This window comes from Lycorma delicatula, chromosome 8 (genome assembly GCF_047948215.1).
Source record: "Lycorma delicatula isolate Av1 chromosome 8, ASM4794821v1, whole genome shotgun sequence".
Lineage (NCBI taxonomy): Eukaryota > Metazoa > Arthropoda > Insecta > Hemiptera > Fulgoridae > Lycorma > Lycorma delicatula.
In genome coordinates, this window is record NC_134462.1 from 136,089,713 (window position 1) to 136,116,278 (window position 26,566).

Here is a 26,566-nt window from a genome sequence, read left to right on the forward strand (position 1 = left end):
TTTATTTTTTAATGTAACTGTACTTCAGTTAAAGAATTTAACAACCATGTAATTCCAACTAAGCTAACTTATTTATCTATTATGAAGTTTAAGAATTACTAATATAATTGTTATTTTATCTTGGACGTTGTTTTTAATGATTTTATTTATAGCTTCTATTTTCATAATCTAAGCCAAACAGGCAAATCCAAACCCATGAACAGACAAAAAAAAACCCACTGGAGATTAAAACTTTATAAAGAGAATCAAAAAATAATAATAAGGTTGTAAAATAAGTGTTGTCAATAACTGTGTAATTTTGTTCTTACAGTGGATTGTGTAATTGGATTATAATAAATACAATTAATATTGATTTTCATTGTTGTACAAGTAAAATTGAAATTCATGATGAATTTAATACACTAGTTCCTGATTGTTTTTACTTTCCCGTCTAGATAGTGCTATAGCTCTAGAAGGGAAAGTATTGTAATCGGTCCAATTTGAGCATAAGCAGTTTTCACTGGATTTTGACACCTAAGGAAACCAAAAAACCAGATGGAAATTTTCTGGATGTTAATGTTTGTATGTATGTGTGTTCGGGTTGGCCTTTAAATTACCTTATATCTCCAGTACTACTGGAACGATTTTGACCAAACTGAGTCAATGGTTAATACCTAAGATGTGCGCTATATAACTACAACTCTATACTATAACTCTAGAAGGGAAAGTATTGCAATCGGTCCAATTTGGGCATATGCGGTTTTCACCAGATCTTGACGTTTTGACATCCAAGGAATCCAAAAAACCGGATAGAAATTTTCCGGATGTTCCTATATACGTTTGTGTTCGGTGTCGCACTCCTTATATTTCCAGAACTACTGGACCGATTTTAACCAAAATTGGTCAGAATACTTCTATATATGCCGCATTGATGCCATTAAATTTTTAACTTAAAAGGTCAAGGGGGTGAGGCTGTAGAACAAGGTCATCTTCAGAATCTTGTGATTTCCCCTAATTAAGGTCATATTTTTCTTAGGCACATTAATTAACAATTAAAAAATAACAATATTTGCAGAATTGCACCCACTCCCCAAAAAATGCTGTTGTAGTTGTCTGCTATGTTGTGACATCACAGGTGAGCGATAGAATTAAATAAATGAATAACATCTAAAGTGTAAAAAAGGTAACTCGGTCTGGCTGGGTCTTGAACTTGATCGCACGGTTGACTTGGTACCTGGTGCATTAAGCCATGAGGCTACACCAGTTTGCTGAAATGAAAAATATTATATTTAAATAAAATGATACAGATTTTAAATTAAGTTGTCTGTGTATGTGTGAAAGCCATGCATCAGAATAAACCCAAGTTGTAGGACTTTTCTGAACTTTAAGTACCAATTCAGGACACCAAAATGAGCAAAAATGTTCCTAATGATATAAGTCCTATTTTGCTTTGATTTCTTTTTGAACACCATTTTGTGATTTTCAACATAAAAAATTATTTCTCACAAATGGGTAAAGCTTTTTTTTTTCTTTTTCCTGTTTAGGCTCCGGGAATTACCGTTCTGGTATTACTTCAGAGGATGAATGAGGATAATGTGTATGAATGTAAATGAAGTGTAGTCTTGTACAGTCTCAGTTCGACCATTCCTGAGATATGTGGATAATTGAAACCCAACCATCTAAGAACACCGATATCCACGATCTAGTATTCAGATCCGTATAAAAGTATAAAAGTAACTGCCACTAGGACTTGATTGCTGGAACTCTCGACTACCAAATCAGCTGATTTGGGAAGATGTGTTCACCAATAGAGCAATCTGGGGGGTTGAATGGGTAAACCTACTTTAATTAAATTTGCAAAACGATAAAAAATAACATAAAATTCTCCTTAAGATTAGATAAATATTTACTTAAATTGTCTTGTTGGTAATCTTATATCTTCTAAAAATTAATAGAACCTCCTATTTGGATGAAAGTAGGGACTGGTTTAACCTTTGTCTTCAACTTCCTACCTAAGACATTAGTAGGTATCTTTTAATGTTTTGGAATTCATATTTGCAAGTACTGTGTGCATATTTAAATTTCTGAAATTTATTGTATACAGGCTGAATTTATAAAAAAATTGAGGTAACATTTATTTCATCACTTGATGACAATAATTCATTCGATATCAGAAATTTATATTTGTTAGTATAAATGCTTAAGATTTTGACCATAACAATATATAATAAAACATTAAATTTTTCACATTTTTGGGGGGTAATTTTCTGCTTTAGAGCTGTTCCAGCAATTTACATTACATCACTTTGAAGAATAACTCTATCTTATAACTCTATCACACAAGAATCAACCAGCTGGTCCCTTTCAAATTTGCAAAATACATTCATTTATGTTGTCCCAGAGTAGATATTAAGATATAGATTGAGGCTTATCCCCAATGGTGGGAGGGGGGGGTGAAGTTGTGAATTAAAGATATTCATTAAAAAAAAAAAAATAATCCATTTAATTCATTATTATATTTCTGTCACCACGGCAACTGAAATAGGTTGTGGAATTTTCCTCATCAAAAGTCCGTGTACTTTAGTTACCTTAGTTAGTCCTATTCAGTCTTTTGTAATTTAGTTTCTTTTTCAGGTTTCTATAAAGTATGAATATGTTGTTATTTATCAGTATTAATCTCATAAATATTAGGAACAAACAATGCTGGGGGTCTAGGGGGTGGAGCCCTTAGGTTAGAGGGGAATGACGAGTGAAGCAAGCACTTTGTGGTTCAAGGAGTGGAACCCACTGTTCAAGGAGGACAGTGAGCAAAGCAAGCTCTGCAGCCCTAGGGGTCCAGGCTAGTTTATAAATAATATGACTTCATATTTATGTATTATTACTATCATATGATTTTTAATGAAATAAGTGTGAACAGAACAGCTTTTAATATTATTGTTTTATCGCTATTGCTGACTGCAGAATAGTAGTGAGTGTTTCCCTTCAATCTATATCTTCATATTTCATATTTCATACTTCATATTTCATGAGTTTTAAAAAACTTATTTCTATCATAAAAAAAGTGAAACTAATTGGATATCAGCCAGTAGTTAATAGGATAATAAATAAATATATTTAAATGATTAAATAAAGTAATTTTTTCGTATTAATTGAATACAATTGTGGGCTCAGTTAGTATCTAATAAGTGATTGTGTAACTGAGGTATTGTATATAGGTTTACAGTAAATATCGTTTATAGTGACTAGGAGCAGACAATTTTAGGTCATTATAACTGATAGTCACAATAACAGATGTTTAGGTAGGTTAGTGGTACTACTTTAATATGCCATATTCACAGGTACTGTAATACAGTAAAATAATAATAATTTCTGTATATTATTAATAATAATTATTTACTTTTAATATAAAAAAATATATATATTCAATAACAAATACAAATACAGTAGAGTAAAAGAAGACAGAAAAATTGTAAAAATTACTTTTTCTGCAAAAAGTTGGTTATTTTGCTTTGTTTCGAATATGTGTTTTTGAATGTTCTTTTCTAAATCGAAACAAACACTCTTTGTTTCTTCATTAGCAATTTCTCTAAGACTGAGAAACCGGCAAATGGTTTTCATTGCTGCTAAAACTTCAGGAAGATTTGGTGGGTTGATATCTTCATCATTATCGCTATTGTTACCTTCGTTATCATTATCTACATCCCCGTCTATTTCTGACAGTACTAAATCCACTACACCATCATCTATTACAGTTTCATGCATTCCTAAATCCTTGTCAACCTCTTGATAATCTTCAAACAATGCATTTGAGAATGATTAGTTTTGGAGTCTATTTCCCCATTCTGCTAAAGACTCTTCTTCACATGCAATGTCAGTAATTTTGCCAGACTGTAATAAAAATCCTGCATGTTGAAAGCAAAATTTTACAGTCAGCGGAGAAGCCTCATTCCATGATATTTCTACATAATTGTAGCATCCGGAATAGTTATTTGTGTTTCCTTTTTTTAAACTAAATCCTGTATCATTTGCAAAATCAGGTGTTTTTTATAATCAACTTTTACCAACTTGATCATGACTTGATCTAAGGGTGTAAGACTGCTGTTGTTTTCGGTGGTAAGAACACTTACTTTATACACAAAATATTTTCAACGTGTGGATGAGCCAGACAGCTGTCAGTGAGCAGCAGTATTTTGTCCTTTTCAATCTTTAATTCACAGCCCCATTTTCATAACCAAGATATAAAGATATCACTTGTCATTCAAGCTTTCTTGTTACTTTCGTACATAACAGGAAGCGATTTCAAAATTTTATAACATCAAGGTTTAGCACTTTTCCATATAACAAGAAGGCTTTTTTTGTCAGTTCCAGTCATACTTGTAAGAATTGGTACTAGTCTTTCTTTTCATAATTTTTCCCCAAACATGTCTCACCTTTAAACTGAAGGGTTCTTTCTAGTGACAGTTAAAAAAAAAACTGGATTCATCAGCATTATAATTTTTTTCATGCAAATAGCCCTTTTTTAATTTTGGCCAAATGGTTTCTAGTCATTTTTCTGACACACCGGTTGTAGCTGATGCGGCCTCGCCGCTTTATTTTCCCCGACACAATATCATGACGCTGATGGAACCATTGCATCCAAGCTGAAGTTATTTCAAGTGGTTTACTGAATTTTTCTGAAAAATCATTCACCTTAATTTGCAATAAAGGGCTGCTAATAGAGATATCACTAGCCCTCTAGTACTAAACCCATTTTAACAGTGCTTGGTCTACATCATTATGTTGACTACGCTGTAATTTTTTTTGAATTCATAAAATTTATTTCAAAATTTTTCTTAATTTTTTCACAGTTCTTCCATATAACCAATACTGTTGAATGACCTATGCCTAATTCTTGGGCAATGTCCTTATTAATTTCAGCATTCTGTAACCGCCAGATAATGGGCGCCTTTTCCTCTTTCATGAATGTTCGCAAAGTAATAATTAAATTATTATTAAATGAATTACACAGGATATGTAAAATAAAATACTGTACCCACACAATATGATACGCTCACAGCAAAAGATTAATAACAACTGAAAGTGGCTGCTACATTTACATAATCTCGTACAGGAAGAAGATAAGAGAAACAAGAACTATTATAGTACATATGCAGGTAAAAAAGAAAAGGTGACTCATTTTAATCATCAAAATATTTCTGTAGCTACAATGAAAAGTATACTACGTTACTGATGAGTCACTTTCATTCTTCATTATAAGCGATAAAATGATGCATTTGCAGTTGAAAAAATTAGTCATAATAACCGATATGTCATAACAGCTGATGTAATTATAACCAATACACATACTGTATTTATGTATTAACAGCATACCAAACCAACCAAGAAACAAATTTTTGGTCACTATATCTGATATGTCATTATATCCGATGTCACTATAAACAGTACTTACTACTTAGATTTATTTTTCGAAGCATTTGGCACCATTGGTATTAATACAATTGTATAAATTAAAGTTCCACTTACCAACAATTTTCAAAATACTTCTAAGTACTTTCGAAGATACTAGTCCATCATCAGGAATTTCTTATAAGATGTTAGTTCAAAATTTATATGTATAATTATATTTAAATTAAAACTGTTATATTCCTAATAGTCAGTCGTAAAAATTTTAATTTAAATATAATTATACGTATGACATATGAATTTTGAATTAACATCTTATAAGAAATCTCTAATCATGGAGTAGCATCTCCAAAAGTACTTGTAAATATATCTGAAAATTTTTGGCAAGTGGAACTTTATACAATGATACTTACGGTATTTATAAAATACCACTATTTACACTGATTTTAACCATTTCAAAATGATTCATAAAACAATAATTACATAACGATAATAATAATAATAAAATAGCAATCACTTTTTATTATTGATTACTTTTTTGAAAGTAGGAAAAAGTAGGTAAATGTTGGAAAGGACAACCCAGAAAATATGTAAAAAAAAAAAAAATAGAAATTCGGCAAGGCTTAATATTTGACAAAAGAAAATTAAGGAATTTAAATGTTTTCAGGATAAAAAACCCCAAAGAACAACTAAAGGGAATAAATGGGTCACGAGGAAGGAAAAACTCCTCTGAACATATGAGAGATCACTGAAGAAGAAATAAACAGAACAAAAACAAAAAAAAAATTGTTATCTTTTGTGGTTCATGGCTGGCTGGCAATGAAAAAAAAAAGCTGACAACACAGTTGTAGGACTTTTCTATAACTGTGAATTTATAGTGATGAACATACACCAGTACTTTTATATTACTTAAAATATTGCCAAAATAAATATTTTATAATTAAAAAAATTGATGTATAGTGACTTATAAAAAGTAATGACATATTCAAAGTTACAAAGAAATAATTACCGAGCTTTATAATGTTTTCATTTCCAAATATATGAGAGCCAAATTTATACCACCAATGTGAATTTCCTTTTATTGCTATTAAATCAAGTATATAGACTTTATCAAGAGTAGCGATCTGTAGTAATGCAAGACTTGTTGTTACAGCACCGAATGCTGGTTTCCATTCAGCATCAAAACCTATCATTTCTACACCATTCAGTTCGTCATCTAGCATCCACCTTAATTTATGTTCATTATCAATAACATGTATGAATTCCTCGGGTAATGGAAAAAGATGATAACTTTCTTTTTTAATGTCATCATCCCAATTTTCTTCAGTAACTCTGCTACTATTGGCTGATACGATTTGACGATTCCTATAAAAATTACAAAAAGAAAGCGTTAAGTACAGATGCATTATTCATATACCTTATACTGTTACTACATAATATCAGGAGGTGGGAATCTATAAGGAACTGGATTATTACTTAATAAAAAACATGGTAACTATACAGACATGTAATTATAACACTTAACCGTAGAAAAGATAAAAGAGAAAGAGAGATTTTACTCTTACAAGTAAACATCCTTACTTGCAGATCTATTGACCTTTTTCTTTAACAATATGCTAAGTTAGATCAGTAATTAGATTAATAAATATAATAATTCAAATGGCATCTGTTTTTAAACTTCTTTTTTTTATGTCAGATTTCACATCATAACTAAGGCAGCAGAATTTAATAATTCATTTTATTTAGTTAAGCGAAAGGTTATATTTTTTTAGATATATTTACTTTTAAAAAAATAATGCAAACTATTATAAACAACAAATATATAAATTAGCAGTTGATAAAAAATCGAGCTACATGAATTTCCATATCAACAAGACTCTACTTACAATACTGCAGGTTTATTGGTTCATAGGTACAAGTGATTCAGCGGTACCGCAAAATTTAAACAGAATAAAATATCCCTGGATTATTCTCTTATCTATGAAAAAATAGCTAAATAATAATGCATTTTTCTAGTTCTTGCCTACATCCTCGGTTCTCAATTTCATAATTTAATTTTATGTGTCACACATTGATGTAAAGATATACTTAGGTAAACAGACTGAAGAAGCCATGTTTACTTCATCACCAATAAGTACAAAATATTTATATTTTAATATAAATATTTTGTACTTATTCAAATCTTGTGACCAGATGTATTCACAATTTTTTCACAGACACATACACACACAACATACACACACAACATACTTAGGGTAAAAGACAATTTAAATATCTAAACCCCATGTCACTTGCAGCTTTTCATAATGAGGTTTGTTTACTATCTTTTTGTTCCTGTTACTTTATTATACCTGATGAAGAATTCTCTAAAACATGGTGTAACACATGACACTGATGGTGGTAAAAATCAGACATTGGCAAAAATTATATTTAAGAAAACCTGGTGTTTTTTATAAAGAAAATATATAAGGTAGAAAGATATACAGACCAGATGGACATGTAACTTTACATACAGAGGTGTTCACAAAAATTGTACTCACTGTTTGCTAGTCCATATCTTGTAACAAATTTGACTTGATGTGACAATTTTTGGCACTGAGAAAGGGTTATGGTATGTGTTTGAAATCGCCACCAGCAGCTTCTATACGCCCATGGTGCTGAACTGCACATTGAACTACAGCTGATAGTGTATCTGTCATAATGTCAACATTTGACTCTACAATTATTTCACGTAGCTTGTCGACTGTTGCTGGTTTTTGTCGATACATGTCATTCTTGACGGTCCCCTACAGGTGGACTGAGGTGGGTACTCAACAACATCTCTTTGACCTACCCACTGTCCAAACAGAGTTTTATTTTATTAAGTTGGAGTTTTATCAAGTTCAGAGTTTTGACATCTTGATGGTAGTGAGGTGAGGCTCTGTCTTGTTACACATAAAAAAGTTCATCACCATACAAGTTCTGGATGGCAGACAAAACCCTTGTCTGTAGCATATCAAGATACGCCTCACCAGTTATGGTACCCTCAAAGAAAAAGAAACCAATCAAATCATGCACTGATATAATAGACCACACTACACACAGCAACCTTCAGTAGATTCACTGCCCTGTCCAGATAAGCGTGAGAATTTTCAAACGCCCAGTAGACACAATTGTGGCAGTTCATGGTACCATTAAGTTTGAATTGCACCTCATTAGTTCACACAAACTTCCCTGCAAATTCCTCATCCTTGCCAACCACGTGCTGAAACCATTCACAGTACTCCATCCTTCGATCTGGGTTGTCCTCATTCATCGCATGTAGCAGTTTTTGAATGCACACTTTCCACTCTTTAGAATGCATATTACACTTGACCGGCTAACCCCATTTTCCACATGCTCCCTGGTTCACTGATTTTTGCAGTGATCGAGTAAAATGTTGCAACACTGCACCAATGGATGCTGGACTTGCAGCTGTTCGCGGTTGGCCAAATCTTCCCTTGTTCCAAACTCTCTCTGTCACTGCCGTTGTACCTCGTGAATGTTCTCGAACTTCCAGTACCATCAGTACAGCCTTGCATTCAACAACTATAAATGAACCTCAGTCATTGTTGCTACTCGACTGTCTTCTGCTGCATTAGTTAGTATGACTGGCTTGTTTCACCACCAACCACCAGCACAGTATAAATTGCCAGGTCCACCTACCACAACAAATTTAATACCTTAGACTACACTACACATTAGATTAGTGAGTGAAGTTTTTTTGTTTAGATATTATTTAATTATAAACAGTGAGCACATTTTTTTGGACCCCTTTGTATATTTAGTAACAGTGAACTGATCAAGGTTTTACCATGGTTTCCATTGATCAACACAGGCAAAGTCTGTGAAGATTCTTTTTACTTCCTTGTACGAAGTAAAGGAAGTATTGTGACCACAAACAATTTTGGTTTTCAGATTTCAATGGAAATATCCATTTTGAACATCCCTGAATCCATTTTGACTAGTTTCTGTGTGATGTCTGTACATACGTACCGTACATATGTATCTTGCATAACTCAAAAACTATTAGCCATAGGATGTTGAAATTTTGGATTTAGGACTGTTGTAACATCTAGTTGTCCACCTCCCTTTTTGATTGTAATCAACTGAACCAAAAGTGTCCAAAAAAGCCCAAAATCAACAAAAAACCTGGATTTTGGACTTTTTTCACTGGTTCCAGTTATAGCCAAATAAAATGTTTGGATTTTAGAAGGGGAAAGCATATCGGTTCAAATCTTCATCTCCTTTTTTTTAACTTTTTTTTTTTAATTTAAATATATTGATTTATTAATAATTATTAACCTCCAATTGTAAAAATGTTTTACAATATATAATAATTCAATAATAAAAAAATAAAAAATATCAGAAGTTACTAATGAAATAAAATTTTATGTATGTTTCATTTTAAAAAAATGTGTATACATAACTGAATAGGCATACAAGGAAGTCATGTGATGCCCACATCAGATTTTTTGTTTTGTGCAAGGAAAGCACATCTACACAGCATTCCTCTAGATTCCTAAACAGCATTCTCAAGCATTCTTGATGTGATTTACAGAGAATACAATTATTAATCCATTAGAATTAAGTATTTATTTAAAAATACAAAATTTAAGTTTAGCACATAAAAAGGTTAGGGAAAATCAACTACTAGAGCAAATTATGATCTACAATAACTATTAAAATTTATTACTAAATAACAATTAAGTTATTTATTACTATAACTACTTTCCCCCCAAACATATGAAGAAAATAGATAACATGTTCATAATACCTTTTATCTGCACTAGAATTCCATATTTCTTTTACATTGTAAGGTGCATCATCAAAAGGAATTTTATAAAATCTTGCCCAATATAATGCTTCATATTCATCACTGTATTGACACAATAACACTAATAATTCTTTTTGCATTTTTTCTGATGATCCTACAGCATCTATGACCATCTCTCGCCAACTATCTCCACCTGGTGAAAAAAAGGAATTAATTTCAATAACAGTTAAAAAAGATACTAATATTCAAACAAGAACAAAATAAACTAGTTTCAATTATACAAGGAAAACTACTCACTACTAGTCCTTGTAAATACTCTGTACAACCAATTTACAAAGGCGAGCAAAAAATTATCTACATTTACACCATAAAACACCTGCAAGGTTGTCATACTGCCTTCTATGCACGTGTACTTAAGAGTCGGTATGACTGCAGTCATGCATGCAAAATTTGATCCCAATTGTGTAATTTACCTTCTGGTTATTACAGTGTAAACATGTCTGCTCCACTAGCAGTTTACACCAAGGATGAACGACAAGCAGTAATCAATTTTCCAGTTGAGTGTGCGAAGGGAGCTGAAATTAAGCATAGGCTTATCACAATACAGACAGTGCTTTATCATGTAAAAGTGTTTTTTTTTGTGGTTTAAGAAGATTAAAAGTGACCATACAAAAGTGACACATGAAGAAGCAGGACGCCTGTCAATCTTAACCACACATGATAAGATTCAGCAAGTTCAAGAGAGGTTCTAGCAAATAGCCGAGTAACCATCGATGAGGTAGCTTCTTCTTTAACATCAGTCATGGTTCTGCCCATCTACTCATCCATGAGGAGCTTGGCTTCCATAAAGGCTGTGTGTGATGTCAACGGTGATGAAAGGTGGGTTTATCACTATGAGTTAGAACCAAAATGCCAGAGTAATGAGTGGAAACACCTGGAATCTGCAGTGAAGAAAAAATAAAGACTGTGTCATCAGTGGATAAGGTTATGCTAACCATTTCTTGGAACACAAGGGGCCTATTGTAAGATTTCACGGAAAAGGGGACTACAATCAATAGCTCGAATCAAAACAAGCTGAAGCCAGCAATTCACAGGAAACAATGAGGTATATTTTCGAAGAAAGTATTGTTGTTACATAACAATGCTCGCCCACACACAGCTCACCACACTGTTCAAACCATCAATTGGAATTTTTAAGTACTGGAACATCCTCCATACAGCCCAAATCTTGCTCCTTCTGACTTTCATCTGTTTGGACTGTTCAAGATGTTTTGCAAGGTCATCGATTTTCCACAGACTTAAGATGTGCAGAAAGTGGTGCAAAAGTGACTTCAAAACAAATTGAAAACCTTCCTCTTGGAAGGAATACGCAAGTTTGTGGACTGCTGGATCAATGCATTAACAAGGGAGGTGACCAAGTAAAAAACTGATGTACATGTTGAACCCCTACCTTTTGTGTAAATAAATTATAGAAGGAATAGTGTAGATAATTTTTGACTCGCCCTCGTAACACAAAAATCAGTAATTTCTTCTTTGAGCAATGAAAACAAAAACTTACTCCATTATTACTCCACTGTTTTATAAATTAGGTTTCATTATTAATTAGCTACATTATTACACAAATACAAAATGCATCTGATCATTCTGCATCTTACTTTATACTCAGAATGATCACTTTTATGGTTTGAGAGTAAAGTATCATATGTAAAGAAAAATATACCTACACATTAATTTTCTTATTCAAGAAATATTTAGTGCTTCATCATTTAATGTTTAATTTAAATTTATTTATATTTTGTAATTTCTATTATTTACTTTCATTATTTCTATTATTCTTATTTTGACAATCTAAAGTATTTCTAATTACTTTCGACTAGCACCCCCTGTCATGGTTCCCCTGTCACTTCAAAAATTAGAAATAGCTTTTTAGTGAGCTGTTGCTCTCAGAGGTTTGCTATTCATAAACCTACCAGATGATAAAGTAGATTAATTTGGATGATTAACTTTTCAGTTATTAAATATATAAAATGGTCATTCCCTTTAATTTTAATATCAAACTAATTAGTTTTTACATCTATTTCAATAATAATAAAAAATTGATCTTTTATAGACAATGACAATTCAGTAAATTCCATAATAACTGTCTGAAGCAATTGATATCGACATATGACAGACATGATTAATATAGATGATATTAAATTTACTAAAAAAAGGTTTTAGGTTATCTATTTATACTTTTCTTTATTTATTTATGATTTATACAGTAGTGAGATTGGTGAGGTTTGGATTGTGGTAAACATTCTGGGGTCATAAGAAAGCTACAGTTAAAATTTTGTAATAATTGGTTTAGTTTATTGGAAACAAACAAAAAAGTCACTTTTAGTCAGTCCATTATCTATGTCTCTTAAATGGGACTGTTAGGGTCTTGCAGTCCTCTCAGTACTTTTTCATATGTTCCCATCTCCATGCACTTTTTGGTTTTGTAAATGTTCATGTTGTGAGTTTGAAGCAAGTATTTATACTTGATTTTTTGTTTAATTTTATCTTGTCTGTGGTGACTTTTGGATAAGGCCAATTTCCTTCAGATCCTCTCTTATTTCTCTGATCCATCTGCATCTTGTGTTGGTGTTTATCAAGTCAAGATTGTAATTTTTTTCCTGGGCGCACACGAAGTATCAATATCAGTGCTCAGACATAATATTTATATAATAAATTAATAAATAATAAAAGTACAAAAATTAAACTAAAAACCCGAAAGTGAATTAAAACTACAATGGAATATTACATCAATAATCTAAATTAAAAGAATAAAATTACCATTTGCTACATACCAAACGGTATAAATACTATTGAATTACCAGAAAGCTACTACCGAATACTGAAATATATTAATATAAACGGACAACCTTGAGAAATCATGAAAGATTAGATAACACTGTTTCATTGTTACCCAACATACTTCACATGTCAGTCCCTAGTTTAAACTTGTGATGCAATGCTGCACAACAGATACAATCCACAAGAAGAGCCCTGTGGTGACACAGTGTTCATAAGAGGATGAAGTTTATTGTCGATGGTAGCATTCCATTCACTTTGCCACTCATCATGAACCACTCTCTTCAGAAAATAGATAAGATCACTCGAGTCAATATGATTGGTGAAACAAGATTGGCTGGAAACAAGCCTTTTTTGTTGCACTATCAGTATGCTCATTGCCTGAAATTCCAATACAGCTAGGGATCCAATAGAAGCTCACAACTGAATTACATTCAGTCTTTCAAGAAATAACACTCTAAATCTTACATGCAATAGAGTGTACATGTCACTAAGCACCAGTAAGGTACTCATGAAATCTGAGCAGACAGACGTGTATTGAAATGTTGGGCTAATTATATTTAAGGCCTTATTAATAGCATACAGCTCTGCAACAAAACTACTGACGATGCTGAGAAGGCCAAACATGCATGTTGTGTTGCCAACCAGAAAAACACAACCAACAAAATTAATGTTTTTAGAGCCATCTGTATAAACTACAGCATCAGGATTCATGTTATTTATAATATTATAAAATTTTTCTCGTAAAATAACAGGATTTGTGTTCTTTTTATGATACTGACAAAGACCAAAGCAGTAATTAACAAGAGGATGCCAACGGGGGATAATGGAGGTATCTGTATATTTACTGCTAAGAAAAGAGATTGCACTGTACTAGCTGTTTCAGAAATCTTGAATCTTGCATCCTTATGATGTGTTCAAAAAATCCTATTCTCCTCTTATGCATGGTATCAGTGATAAGTTCTAATTCTTTGTACATGAATTTGATGGGCACGATCCATCACTCCCTATCCTTCTGGTACTTTTTGTTGATGCAGGTTCTTCCAACTCTTCTTTTGATTTTCTAGAGTCTGTCAGTCTTTGATTATTCATTCAAGTGGAAGAGTGTTTCTGCTGCATATGTGGCTTCCAGTTTATAACTGTTATAGTATCTTATTTTTGCATTTATGGATGATTTTTTTTCTGTAGGTGCAAAGGTTAATTTTTGTGATTTAGCTAGTTTGTTTATTCTTGTTTAGGTTGTTTATTATTATTTCTCCAAGGTATATAAATTTGGTTACTATTTTAACTTTATTATCGTTTATGTTTGAGGCATAATCTGTCTTTTAGTATGATATTTTGTTTACATTGATTTGAAGTTCTATCTCTGTTCACATCTTTGTTGATGAAATTTGCTAGAAGTACCAAATCATCGGCGAAACCAAGGAAAGTTTGTTTTGATTTTTTGCCCTATTTTTATTTTTTGGGGCATTTTTTAGCCATTCCTTCATTACCATTTCCAGAGCACAGCTGAATATTAATGGTGAGAGTCCATCGCCTTGGTGCAGTTCTGCTTTGATCACAAATGGTTTCAAGAGTTTGCCTCTGAATTTCACTTTTTTCTAAGTGTTTATGAGGGTCAGTTTTATCATGTTTATTAATTTGGGATGTAGTCCGAGGTGTCTTAGAATTTTTAGTAGGGATTCTCTGTGGATGCAATCGTATGCTTTCTTGAAGTCTACAAACATTATCACCATGTCTCCGCTTCTTTTCTATTATAATCCATTATTACCCCAATCCAGGTTCATGATCTGCTTTGGACAGCTTTTCCAGGGTCTGAAACCTCCCTGTTATTCTTCTAGTTCTTTCTTGAGTTGTAAACCGATCCTGATGAGGATGATTCTTGAAAGAATTTTATACGTTGAGTCTAAGAGTGAGATTCCCCTGTAATTGTTAGGGTTTGTTCTGTCTGCTTTTCTGTGTAGCATATGGATGAGGGCTGTCATTCAGTGTTCTAGTAATTCTTCTTTGCCCTTCATCAACAGCTTGTCTGAACAAGCTGTTGATGAAGGGCAATTTTTGCTGGTCTTCCTGCAAGTTTCTAGATCTCTACAAAAGTCTGATCTTCTCCCGTCCCTTTGTAATCCTTCATCTCAGTGTTTGGTAGACTTTTTTTATTGTGGGAGGATTGATGTTTTCTGGTGTTGTTGTTATTGGGGTACTGGTCAAAGTTCAGGAGTTCTGTCGGATTTATTTAAGGGTTTGTTGAAATATTTAGCTAGGATTTCCCCGTTATTTTTATTGTTATGGGTCAGATTATGGCTTTCATCCTTCATTAGTAGGGTTGGGGGTTCGTATTTTTTTAAAGATTTTGTGGTACTGTAATAACTGTGTTTTGTTGAATTCTTCTTTTATTTATTTCAGCACATCTTTATGGTGTTGCATTTTTATTTGCCTTAGGGTTCAGATGGTTTCTTTTCATTGTTTTACTACTAGATTTGGAAGGATATTTCTGATTTTTTGAAGTAGCCATGTTTGTTATCTCTTCTCCACTGTTTCATTGCATTTGCTGTTCCCAATTGATGCTTTTATGGTGTTTTATTGGAGCCAATTCTTCTGCGATTTGTTTCAGGTTGCTGACTAGGTCAGCAACCTGAAATTTAGTTTATCTGTAATTGTTATTTTATTCAGTTGCTTTTCTGTAATTTTTATCTTAATTAGTTGGGTAGGGTAAATTTTTCTTTTAGTTTTAGGGTCTTGGTTTTGTTGGTTCCTTTGAGGAGTGAATTTAATTTTAATCTGAGCCTTCGCAGAGAACTTTTACATTGTATAATTCTTTGCAGTGATGTTTGTCCATGAAGACATGATCTAGTTGCCATTCTCCTTTAGTACGGTCAGAGTATTACAAGGTTTTGAGTTTTTGAAATTTACTCTTGAAATTATATTGTAGTCTCTACATCTGTCTCTTTACATAACAGTAAGATATTTGTCATATCATTAAAAAATTGCATGTTCAAGGTCATTAGATCATTCTGAATTTTTATTTTCGAGGGCTCAGATATATATGTATTCAGAAAAATGTTTGAATGAACAGTTCATTTTACTCATTTATAAGAGAAACTGATAAAATACTATTTCATAAAATAAAATTAGGATAACATTCATAATTAATGTATATTAATAATAAACACACTATAGTATATTACTTTTAATTTGTTGAATTATAGTTACCCAAATTAATGAATTCACCTTAGCAGCCAAAAGTTAAAAACAGATATTCTCATCTTAATAATAATACATTTTCACTTTATATTGAAGATTTATACTGAAGAATAAGTTTTTCTGGTTACTTTATCAAAATACATTTTTTTTTATGAAAGAACTGATGTGGAGTTATCTCCAAAAATGTTTTCATCTACATAAAATAAGAATGCATTGTTAAGGTGGAAATTTCTTCTTAAACTTTTATTGCTTTGGTTAACTCATTAATTTAGATAACATTAAATAAAAGTATAAAAAGAAATGTATAAGTATAAAATTTTTATAAAAAGAAATGTTCAAGAAAATCATACACTGATAATAAACCTAGATAGCAAATTCATTAGCTAAAGAATCATCAGTAGAGAATCTGCAGAAAAAGGTGTATATATAAGAAAATACAGTGCATTTGGAAAGTGTCGCTATGCATTATGCCTTAGAATTATGAGGTGCATTCTGTTTTTTTGGCATTAGGTTGGTTGCCCTGTGGGTTCATTGGGCATTGCTCAGTAACCTAGATCAGTTGTTAAGTTGTGATTGAAAATGCTTTGTTTAATGTTTTGTTTATCAGAATCAGTAGTTGTGAAAAATATAATGGTTCTTCTGGTAGAAGAACACATTCTTCTCGTTGAACACATCTTTCTTGAAGGTGAATAATATACTGAATTAGTGAAGCACAAGTTTTTTGAAAAGTTTCCAAATACTCCTGTTCTTCACTACAGTGCAATGTGAACACTTATCAAAAACTTTCAGTCAACAGGCTCTGTTGAAAACGCTGATCGAAGTGGAAGACCACCAAAACTAAATGAAGAGAAGCTGCTTGATATTTTGGATGCTATGGCCATAAGTTCATTAAAGTCAATGCGTAAGTTAGCACAACAGAAAAGTACTGGATATGTTACTGCATATAAAGCAGTAAGAAAAGAACTGAAACTTTTCCCCTACAAAGTAATGTGTCTTCAAGAAATGAAACCTACAGATCATGTCAAAAGACTAAATTACTATCAATGGTTTAGATGTTTTACTGACCAAAATTCCATACGTATCCTCAAGATTATGTTTTTTACAGATGAAGTGTGATTTCATCTGGGAGGGTATATTAATTCACAAAATACACGACTAAGGATGACAACTAACCCCAATGAATTACACAATTTTTACAGGAAGCAAAAATTGGAGGCTGAGTTGGTGAGAGTAGAATGCGCATCGTGGGTTCAATTTTTTTGTTGAAAATACAGATAATAGTAATTGTTATTGTTGTTTTAACAAACTTCATTAGTCACTTAACAGAAGTGGAAATCAATCAGAGTTGGTTCCAACAAGATGGTGTCACAGTGCGCTAACAGATCAATGACTTAAATGTCTTTGATGAATGAATACTTAAAATATAATAACTTAAAATATAACAACTACTTATATTTCAAGGGGTTTGTGGCCTGCACAACTGCCTGATCTGACTCCCTTGAATTACTTTCACTGGAGGGCAGCAAAACAAGCAGTGTATCACAACAGACCGGGACAACTGACAAACTAAAAGCCACAATAATGACATATATACAAGACATTCCAGTATATCAGCTGGTTAAAGTGTTTGAAAACAAATTAAAACATGTGCCGTATTGTACTGATGTTAGAGGAGGTCATTTTCAACACCTTTTATAAACTATCCCAGTTATTGTAATATGCGTTTCTATAAAATAAAAATACAAAGTAATAATTAAGAAAGGTTTGTCATTACACTTCCATGATTCCAGTGCATAGCAACTTTCCGAACGCGCTGTACATTAAATAAATAAATTAAAATAATGACAAAAGATATTTATTGACAAATCAATGCTAACAACCATTGTTGCTTTAGGAAATCTAGTTAGAAATTATAGATTTTTGCTTCAAACCTTGAAGCTTGCTTTAAAAATCATCAGATTTTTTAAAAACTATAACTTCTAAAAATAAGCAATTTTATAACCAATTTACAGACAAAACTGGAATACACCGAGTTCTATAGTCTTTAGTGATCTTCTAATGAGCAAAATGCTCCTATAATCTAGTTTTAAACTTCTTTTTTTTAGTTTGCTCTATGAGTACCCTAAATTGCAAATCAATTTATAAATGCCCACACTTTCGAGAGCTTTAGTTTTCTGCTTAGCAATTGCAAGGACAGAGAAGAAATTCTTAGATGAAGCTGCATTACACAATTTTCATTTCATGTTTCATCCAATCCTTCTCTATTGCTCTAAACTAATGTTCTCTTGCGTTTTTAAAATTTTATATAAACAATTTTTGAGCATAATCTTGTTTTTAAGATTTGCTTCAGTAACTACTTATGACAGCTCTTTAATTATAACAAACTCGCAGATTATTAGACAGCCAAACATTAGACATTAGTAATATTAGTGATATTTTTCAATAAATTTATAAAAACAGAACAATCTAATGATAATAAAATACACATAAAGTTATCACTTACTTATAGAGTTATGAATATATTTCTTGTTCAGAAGAAATTTTAATGCACCTTCCTTACGTTTCCGATCAAGATTAGGACAGAAGGAGGTTGGTATATGATATTTTTTTATAAGTCTTGCAACGAGTTTACTTAATGGTTTGTAGTTAAATTTGTCGTATTTAACTTCTGGTACACCCAATCGACTGTAATCAATCAATAACCCAAAATATTATAATTAAAAAAAAAAACAAAAAATAACTACTTTATGAAAATCAATGAAAGAGAACTTAAAATATTATACCTACATAGCATTTTGAAATATGTTCAAGAATTATTTTTAAGCAGTAGTTTAATGAAAACTATAATACAAATAAAGAGAAAAATACAAAAAAATAACAAACATTGAACATTACATATCTGCGTTTGTTCTACTCTACAAGATTACTCCTTGATAAGGAATTGTCTCAATTCTATCATCAAGGAATAAAATCTTTCATCCAGTTAATTAGTATATGAAAGTAGGTTGTGATAAATAAATAATAAACATCAATCATTAATTATAACAAATATACTTACAATGCAATACTTTCCATATCACCAAATACATTTTCGGCACCTAATAATCTATCAAGATAAGAAACCAGTTCTGTTTGATGAGATGGGCTTTGCAGAAGGTGATCTTCAATTAAAGATAATTTATCTTGAAATACCATCGGTATCACAAAATCTTCAATATTAACAAACTTATCATACAATCCCAAATAAGAAATAATGTAACATGCCTAAAACAAAAATTTTTTCAACTACAGATGCATTTTATACTTCACAAAAAATTCTTAAGTTCTATATATATGAACTAATATGAAGTAAGAATAAAAAGTCTTGCCAAAAGCGACATTTAATAAAATGGTCCATAATACAAAAAAAAAACTTCCAAGAGCAGGCAGTCTCGTCGTATGTTAATGGAATTCAACACAGCAGTCAATGCCACAATTAAATAGATATATTATTGTTAAAATTAGAATGGTAGTAGCAGTTGTAATGAAATAGGAACAGTGTACGTACTTTAGTTCTGACTGTATGGGAACAGTGTAACATACTTTAATTCTGACTATAAGGGTTTTACAATCAGTCTTATAAGTCTAAATAATGAAAACATAAAAAAACATTTTTTATGGAATTTAAGTGAGCTCTACAGTTATGTTGAATTAATAAACTAAAAATTAAAATAAAGCTCTGAGCATAAAGCACAGATAACATAAAAGTATGCTTATTTTTTGCCAAATTTAAGGGAGTTCTACAATATGGTAGATATTTTGTTACCTTACCACTAACCACTGGTTCCAGGGACACCAGACAAATGAGAAAGGATTGTATAAGGTACTTCCACTCACAAAAGGCTTTGCTTTTACTGTATTCTTGTAAAATAGCAAAGAAATTTATAAAAGATTTCACAAGCAACTGCAGTTCAACATAATTTTCAAACAGAGTAGGAAGCCTCCTAGTAGGCATACAATTTACTCTTGGCACCAAATCTTCGTTGAGACAGGTTGTTCTTCCAGAAGGAACGGTCCGTCTTCTTCCAGAAACAACCGTAAATGGTATCACTTATCTGAACATGCTTCAAAATTTTTTAATTCCTCAGTCAGACAAAGATGACCAAGATGGACACCATTACTATTGGCAAGACGGGGCTAATAAGGCCTTTTCACTACCGCCTAGAAGTCTGATTTTCTTAATACTAGATTCCCAGGTCGGTGGATCAGTTGTGAAGGTCCATCCAATTGCAAGGCCACCTCGCTCCCCACATTTAAACCCGCTAGATTTATTCTTGTGGGGTTTCATTAATGATCAGATTTATGTACCATCTTTGGCTGCTGATCTTGTTGAGCTAAAACTTCGACTTAATCAGACTGTAAAAGTAACATCCAACATACTGGCTACAGTCTGGAATAAAATCAACTTCAGGTGGAATGTATGTTGCATTACAAAATGGATGCCACAAAGAACCAACTGAATGTCGGGTAACAAACTTGATTGGTTGAAGTCTCATTTCATAGAAAAATACATCAAGTTTGTAAGTCATCAATCTGTAAGTTATCTCTATACATTTTTATATGTGTTTTAAGTTGTGAAGTCATTTTTGAATCGCCCAGTGTATTTAAAAAGAAATAATATAATGAATAAATGGTAACTAGATTGTATCAGTCAATACTAGTGCATTATTTATATTCAAAATCATGGATGAATGAAATCAACAAAATAGAGAACTATTTTTGTCAAATTCTGTGAAAAATTTGCTGTTTATGTATTTTTTTAACTGAATAAGGAAGGTTATGAATTTAAAAATTCAACGTTGATTTGATATCAACTCAAAGTGATGCAAGATGAAGAATGTGTTGAAAATCCAAATTGTTGATTGGATGACGAATGATCAGAGTAATAATAATAATAATCTGAATAAGCTTATCACAAGCGATAATGATATAAGTACAATTTTAAAACAGTTACCTAATTCTTTTTCAGAACAGAATGTGTGATAATTTTTAGTCACAAAATACAAATGAAAGTGTTGTGTGTCAAATATTCAGTCACCAACAGGGTTAATCACCAGTTTGACTGTTCATCATCCACATTTCCATTTTCCCAATATGATTTGTTGGAATATACAAAACCATGAAAAAAGACTGTACATATCAAACAAATATGATTATAATATAAAATTTAGAAAGATATTTCAATCTTTGGGACAAGTGTACATTATAGAATGATTAAGTATTAAAGTGATTTTCCCTAAGATTGTCACGCCAATAATAAATTATGTAAACATTATATTGCTACATTTCATACCACTTAAAAAAATTTAATAAAACATTTCTGTAAATTTATATTTGCTCAGTTGTAAAAGTTTTTAAACAACTACAAATCTATAATAAAAACTTTTTTGCTTTTTTTTAATACCAAGAACAAACATTGTGAATTAAACTTCACTAGGTAATTTTATACATCACAGATTTTAATATATTGAATACAGTATAGCATAAATTTATTATTACTAATACGTAGAAATATTTAATCATGACAAATTGACAATTGTAATTATTAGATAAGAGAATGATAAATAAAAATTACATCCCTCTGCACTTTAAGCTATTTAATGAATTTAAAATATTTATTATAAAATAATAATTAACCTTAAACAGGAGAATAAATTTTTAATTAATGGACAACAACAATTTAACACAATTAATAATAAAAAACAAATTGAATCTTTAGTTTACAGAAAAATAATCATAAATACTACCACAATTTATAAAAATTCAAATTACAAATGGTCTCAAATATAGATAAACATGATCAACAAAGCAGTCCACTATAAAGAAAATAACAAAACAAAAACCTGCAACAGATTACATAACTTTACCGGCATAGCCAGTCAAGCTATGCATTCGACTTTTTAATTCAATCATTTTAAGCTCTATTTGTATCTTTTTAGATAAAACAATTCCTTTTTTATTAAAAAAACAATAAGCAAAATTATGATTCTTTTTGGATATTTTAAATTATGAATATTTTTATGTAAAAATACTTCTTTCTAATTTTATGATACACAGTTAAATAAAAAATATAAAGAAAAAACTGATTATTTCTATACTTAGTAAGGACTTATGAAAACTGAACTGTGAGACTCTTGTTTTGTGTTCTTGTTAATGGCATATATTTATGTATATGACAGTTTGAATCAATTCTGTCTTAAGAAAATGGATTTCAAATTTTTATCTAAATTGTATGACATTAATATGAAAACAACCATTCACAAAGTTCAAAACCAAAAATCAATGCTTACGATTGTGGATTCTTTGCTATGGCCTTTATGACGACTATGTTTTGGGAAAAAACACAGAAGAGATAAGTTATGATGAATCAAAAGTATGACAACATTCATGTAAAACATTAAACAAAAAGTGCTTTATAAATACCCAAAAAACTCAAAAATGTAAACTTCAATAGCCGGAAGAAATAAAAAAATATAATATACAAATGTTAAAAAATATTAATCACAAATGTTTAATTTTCCTTCGGTTATTTCCTTGTGGACATATTAAAAAATATATTTGTTGAGCCAAAATGCTCAACAAGAAAAGCAATAACCAAAATTTTTAATATTAGTTACACAATTATTTTGAAAAATACACTTTCAACTTATTGAAAATTTGGGAGTTTCCACATCAGGAGAGGGATTTTAAGCTATTTTAGTGACTATTATTTAACAAAAGACATTTTGAACATTAAAAATTTGATATTGGATAAATTTTTTTTTTTCATTTTCAGGCTCCATTCTCTAGGAGAAGTTTTCAGGTAAAATTAATTTTTAAGAAAATAATCCCTAATAACCCTAAGATAGTTAAAAATAATAATTTTTTAAAACTATCCAAAAATTACAGATAAAACCATAATTCTAAATAGAAAGACTTGTAATTTTCTAGGAAGGGGTTGAAAATTATTGACTATTTTTTTTTCAAGGTATACTAAAGAGTAAGGACTACTAAAAAAGTAAACTTTTTAAACTTTAAATGCAACGGATTACTTAAGAGATGTTTTTAAATTTACAAAATAAATTTTTAAAAAAATTTACCGTAGACCACTGAAGTAGAATGGTAAAAAAAGTAGAGGTTTCAAGGTCTATTGATTTAGAAAATAGGGATGCAAAACTCTCATCTACTCCTCCTATTCTGAAGCAAAATATTGTTAAAAAAGAGAAATATTTAAAATAATTTTTTTGAGAGGGGTAAATAATTAAATAAAAATTTTTGGCAATTTGCGATCTTGATAAAAAACCTATATAAGAAAATGTTATTGCTTCACTGCCACAGTAAAGATTTGAAATTTTATTTCAGCCAAAACACCACCACCCATTTTCCAATTTTTGCAAAAGTTTAATAGATTTTTTCCTCTGAAGACTGTCTACAAAGTTTGAAGAAAATTGGTCAGCGGGGTCCAGAGTTATAAGACCAAACACAGGTCAACATACAAATACAATGTACAAACATACAGGTCAACATAAAAATGTCTATCTGACAAAAATATATTTTTTGTCAATATATATATTTATATATTTTTTTAGTAAAATATATATTTTACAATTAATTCAAATCTATTAAAAAAATAAAGGCATACAACTTAAAAAATTCACATTTTTTACCTACATAATTTCCTGTTATAGCTATAACATCAAATATTCTTACAGTAAGAAAGTAACAAACTGAACAAAGCAATAAATAAAATTTAAAAAAAATATTTTTACAGAAAATATTGTTTTATATATATATATATATATATATATATATATGGTAGACAACCCAGAGTATATAGCCAGAGAATCTATGGTACTGACACTGGCACAAAGAGAATTAAATAAAAATAGAGTTAAATCAATATTATGTTTAATTGGACAATAAGTAATCACAAAAACTGTAAACATTCCATGTTGTACAGAAAAAAAATGCACCGACCTGGCATAGAATTCATTGTACTACAGCTTTTATCCTGTTGAATGCAAGATCCAATCAGATTGGATAAGGCAATTAATGGTAAACTGACAGGTATGATTAGATCGAATCACTGTAACAGTTTTTATTATCCATCATCATTAATAAATGTGCCAAAAGATTTCCATGAATCGTTCCACCTATTAATAATGTAGTTTCATTCACAAATTTTATTGCTCCTTTTTGCTCTATTAACATAACCATGATAGTATCATGACTGACGTGTATGCTTTGTTCATGTTCCCAACTGAATTAAAAAATGCATTTATTGACTGTGTCAAAGATGATAAGCTAAGTATTTTATTAAGTGTAACACGCTTTATACCAAATTATTCAAAAAAAAATTTAATTTTTAAATAGACTTATCACCTACAGTAAAATTTTTACTAGTTTAAATAATGAATTCTACAGAAATCAACTTTAACCTTAAAAGTTAATAAGTAAATGAGTAACCTCCAACTTGGTTTGTTTTTTCAATAAAAAGATTCAATCACTGATTATTGAAATTTTTTTTTTGTCTTCAGTCATTTGACTGGTTTGATGCAGCTCTCCAAGATTCCCTATCCAGTGCTAGTCGTTCCATTTCAGTATACCCTCTACATCCTACATCCCTACATCCCTAACAATTTGTTTTACATGTTCCAAATGTGGCCTGCCTACACAATTTTTTCCTTCTACCTGTCCTTCCAATATCAAAGCGACTATTCCAGGATGCCTTAGTATGTGGCCTATAAGTCTCTCTTCTTTTAACTATATTTTTCCAAATGCTTCTTTCTTCATCTATTTGCCGCAATACCTCTTCATTTGTCACTTTATCCACCCATCTGATTTTTAACATTCTCCTATAGCACCACATTTCAAAAGCTTCTAATCTTTTCTTCTCAGATACTCCGATCGTCCAAGTTTCACTTCCATATAAAGCGACACTCCAAACATACACTTTCAAAAATCTTTTCCTGACATTTAAATTAATTTTTGATGTATTGAAAATTAAATTTTGGAATTGTTAGTGCAAAGTAAGCATTTTAGAGAGTGAAATGTTTTAAACATGAGAGCATACTCCCAGTTCAAGTATAGTCGAGTAGTTAATGCAATTTCAACAAAACTGAACAAATTTATCATAAAATTTAATATTTCATTTTTTTTTATCTCCATACTTGCTTATAAAGGGATCACTGTATGTTTTTACAATCCTAATGTATTTTCATTATTCTAGTATGTGCATATATTTAACTCATACTATCTCCATATGATTCAATAAGTTTAGGATTTCTTCCATATTCTACACTTATTTCTTCTGAATAACCAAAAAACAAAACAAAAAACAACCATACAAGCAAAAATGAATTCACGCTTAGCAGACTCAATATAATATCACTAATGATTTTTTTTTTTAATAAATATACAGAGGTGAGCAACAAAAAACCGAACCCATAATGTAACTGCTGCAGAATCAGTAGGTTATGTCGGAATGAAATTTTATGAATGATACGGATAAAATAAATAAAAAAAAAACATTAAGCGTAATTTAAATGTTGCATTTATTTACCTTATCGTTACAAAAGATGTTCAATATGATCACCCTGGGCATTAATGCACTTTTGTGCTCGACTGATCATATTGAGAGTCGTCTGACACAAAATGTTGTTGTCAATTGTTCAATTGTGTTGATTTCTTATTGAATGCTCACTTTCAGTTCATTAATATTGTGGGGATGCATAAACTCTCTCCTTTAAGTAGCTCCAAAGAAAAAAAATCACAAGTAGACAACTATGGGGAACATGGAGGCCACCGTCCTCTGCTGATAGCTCGTTCATTTGTGAAAACTGCATGAATGCGATTCAGTGAAACGTTTGATGTGTGACACTTTACTCTGTCTTGTTGGAAGAAGTTATATTCTTTTTCATTATCAGTTAATTTCACATAGAATTCTTTGAAAATGGCATCTTCTGAACTGGCAGTAGATTCCCCTTTCACTATCATCAATGGCCTGTGGAGTCCTAATGGAAGGTTGCCTATTTTGTTTGCCTTTGAAACTGAACCTGTTGTTTTTTTTACTAAATTTTTTAACTAAATCATGTATGCTACTCTTTGTTGTGATACAGGCCTTCAGAAATTTTTCTACGAATACTTGAAAAGATTCTTCAAATTATCCAGAGTGAATACAGGCCTCAACTACAGCTATCCTTTCCTGGATTGAATAAGGCCTTTTTTACAAACACAACTGCACTACAACAAAACGTATACTGCACTGAAACTTAACCACCTGACAAATGGGAGCACAATTAGTAGTAACATTTACATCCACTCATCATGCTAGTT

General features: G+C 31.0%; 1 protein-coding gene across 6 annotated transcripts in view; it reads right to left on the reverse strand.

Annotated features, from left to right (window-relative positions):
- Positions 1 to 26,566, reverse strand: part of LOC142329301 (exonuclease mut-7 homolog) — an 81,484-nt gene that overhangs the window by 23,875 nt on the left and 31,043 nt on the right. For all 6 annotated transcript variants that reach the window (XM_075373754.1, XM_075373755.1, XM_075373759.1 and 3 more), the window contains 4 exons: positions 19,272 to 19,477; positions 18,717 to 18,898; positions 10,178 to 10,370; positions 6,392 to 6,747 (listed from right to left, as the gene is read on the reverse strand). In XM_075373754.1, the coding sequence (XP_075229869.1) occupies positions 6,392 to 6,747; positions 10,178 to 10,370; positions 18,717 to 18,898; positions 19,272 to 19,477 (937 nt within the window). The remainder of the gene's footprint in view (positions 1 to 6,391; positions 6,748 to 10,177; positions 10,371 to 18,716; positions 18,899 to 19,271; positions 19,478 to 26,566) is intronic.